The sequence below is a fragment of the Arachis ipaensis genome, chromosome B04, assembly GCF_000816755.2.
Source record: "Arachis ipaensis cultivar K30076 chromosome B04, Araip1.1, whole genome shotgun sequence".
NCBI classification, from domain to species: domain Eukaryota; kingdom Viridiplantae; phylum Streptophyta; class Magnoliopsida; order Fabales; family Fabaceae; genus Arachis; species Arachis ipaensis.
The window spans coordinates 126,220,164-126,222,507 of NC_029788.2; the positions used below are offsets into that span (position 1 = coordinate 126,220,164).

Below are 2,344 nucleotides of genomic sequence, written 5' to 3' on the forward strand. Positions count from 1 at the left end.
AAACAGAAACTTTTTAAACAAAAATTTTATTCTTTTTAATTTTAGAATCTATCGTTTAAATATAAAGACTTCTAATTTTTTATTTATTTAATAAAAATGTAATAAAAAATATAAAAGTTAAGTGAGGAGTATAAAATCTTTAAATGGTTTTTGACGGTAAAAAAACATTTAGTGTTTCGTAACTTTTTTATTTCAATTTTTTGGGATAATAGATTCACCGGAGCTGAATTGTTTTTTTTTAATGAAAAGTTAAAAAATACAAAATAGGAGGGCAATCTCATTTTTTTTAGAGAAAAAAGAGGAAGAGGGGAAAACTTACAAGAAAAGAAAAGAATTCCTAAAAAAAAAATTGTACATTATGAGTAATGTTAGATTTAGTTACCAAAAAGACTTTTCCTTCTCCATTTCTTATCCGGTCTTTCTCCATTATTCCTTTGTGAACTTCTTTCCACTGTAAGAAAAATATATATAAGGGTGATCATAAGTTCATAACAACATAACAAATCATATACATTACTCATCATCATTACTACCATGGCTGATGAATCTAAGAACCTTCACATAGTTATGTTTCCATTCCTTGCATTTGGTCACATTCTTCCATTCTACGAGCTTGCAAAACTCATAGCTCAAAAGGGTCACAAAATTTCATTCATTTCCACACCTAGAAACATCAAACGCCTCCCTAAACCGCCACTAAATTTACAACCTTTTTTAGAACTTATAGAACTTCCTTTGCCCCAAGTAGAAAATCTCCCTCAAAATGCAGAATCAACTATGGATATTCCACACCACATGGTACCATATCTCAAGAAGGCTTTTGATGGTCTTGAAGAACCTTTGAGTAAGTTTCTAGAGAGTTGCACACCTCATTGGATCATATATGACTTTGCACCTTATTGGCTACCACCAATTTCCTCTAAGCTTGGCATCTCATGCATAAATCTATGTATTTTTACTGCATTTGTTCAGATTACCACTTTAAATGCCCTTCTAAATCCGAATTCTGCTGAAAAAGAAGTAGCCAAAGGTGTATATGAGTTTCTTACCCTGCAGAATGAGTCAGGGGTTACAGATGCATTTCGAATTCAAGAATCCATTCGAGGTGCTGCTGCGATTTTTATAAGAAGTTGCATGGAGGTTGAAGGTGAGTCTATAAGATATCTTGAAAATCTTTGCAAGAAACCAGTTATTCCAATTGGGTTGTTGCCACCACCTTTACCACAAAATAGTAATCAAGACAATAACAAAGATGAAAATTGGAACACAATTCTTAAGTGGTTAGATGAACAAGAAAAAGAGTCAGTGATTTATGTAGCATTTGGAAGTGAAGTAACACTAAGTGATGAAGAGTTCATTGAGATAAATATGGGATTGCATCTATCTGGTTGTCCATTTTTTTGGGTTCTCAAGAATAAAAAAAATATCCCTAATGAGTCAAATAATAACAAACTTGGAATTATATGGAATGGTTGGGCACCACAGTTAAAAATATTAGCACATAAGTCTATTGGAGGGTTTTTGAGTCATTGTGGTTGGAGTTCCATAATAGAGTCTCTTGAATTTGGTTGTCCACTTATTTTATTGCCCTTCCAAGGTGAGCAAGAGTTGAATTCTATGGTTGTGGAAGGAATGAAAGTAGGGGTAAAAGTGGAAAGAAATGAAGGTGATGGAAAATTCACAAGATATTCCATAGCCAAGGCATTGAGAACTATGATGTTCCAAGAGGAAGGAAAGAGTTGTAAAAGGCATGCAGAGGAGAAGAAGAACAAGATATTTGGGAGCATGGAGATTCAGCAAAAATACATTGATGACTTTGTTGATTATATGCAAATTCATAGACCTATTAAGAATAATTAATTAAATAAAGATCAGCTCTCATTAAGAGATTTTTCTATGCATGTTATCCTTCTGTTTGTGTCATAAAGCATTAGCTATTAAGGTGTGAATTATGTCATGCTTTATTTTTAAGATATAAGGTTTATGTGGAGTTCTAAAATAAGCAAAGTGTATGTATTCTTTTTTTTAACAATGTATGCCAATTTCATATTCTACTCAAATAAAATATTGCGAATATAGTTGATTTTATTGAAATAATACTTGAATATTAGATTAGAATTTAATACTTAAAATATTTGCTTAACATCGATAAATAAATAATACTCTTTTATCATATAAGATACATAGTAGATACACAGTAAATACACAACCCCTTTTTTCTAATTTCTTCTATTTTTAACCATTTTAATCTTTCCTAGCAAGCAGTATAAGTGGAATCCAATGTGATTTAGTTAGTATTTTATTTATTATTAAAATATAACTATTAAAATAATATGTCAAGTTA

At 30.8% G+C, this 2,344-nt stretch overlaps 1 protein-coding gene across 2 annotated transcripts; it reads left to right on the top strand.

Moving 5' to 3' along the window:
- LOC110271326 (putative UDP-rhamnose:rhamnosyltransferase 1) lies at positions 450–2,060 on the top strand. Of its 2 annotated transcripts, XM_021121979.1 has the most exons (3): positions 450–844; positions 1,067–1,147; positions 1,598–2,060. In XM_021121979.1, exons 1-3 carry the CDS (start codon positions 535–537, stop codon positions 1,858–1,860), a joined length of 654 nt encoding a protein of 217 aa, XP_020977638.1. In that variant the 5' UTR covers positions 450–534; the 3' UTR covers positions 1,861–2,060. The 2 variants fall into 2 exon arrangements, with proteins under 2 accessions (XP_020977638.1, XP_020977637.1); XM_021121978.1 differs by having other exon boundaries at positions 456–844; positions 1,067–1,964.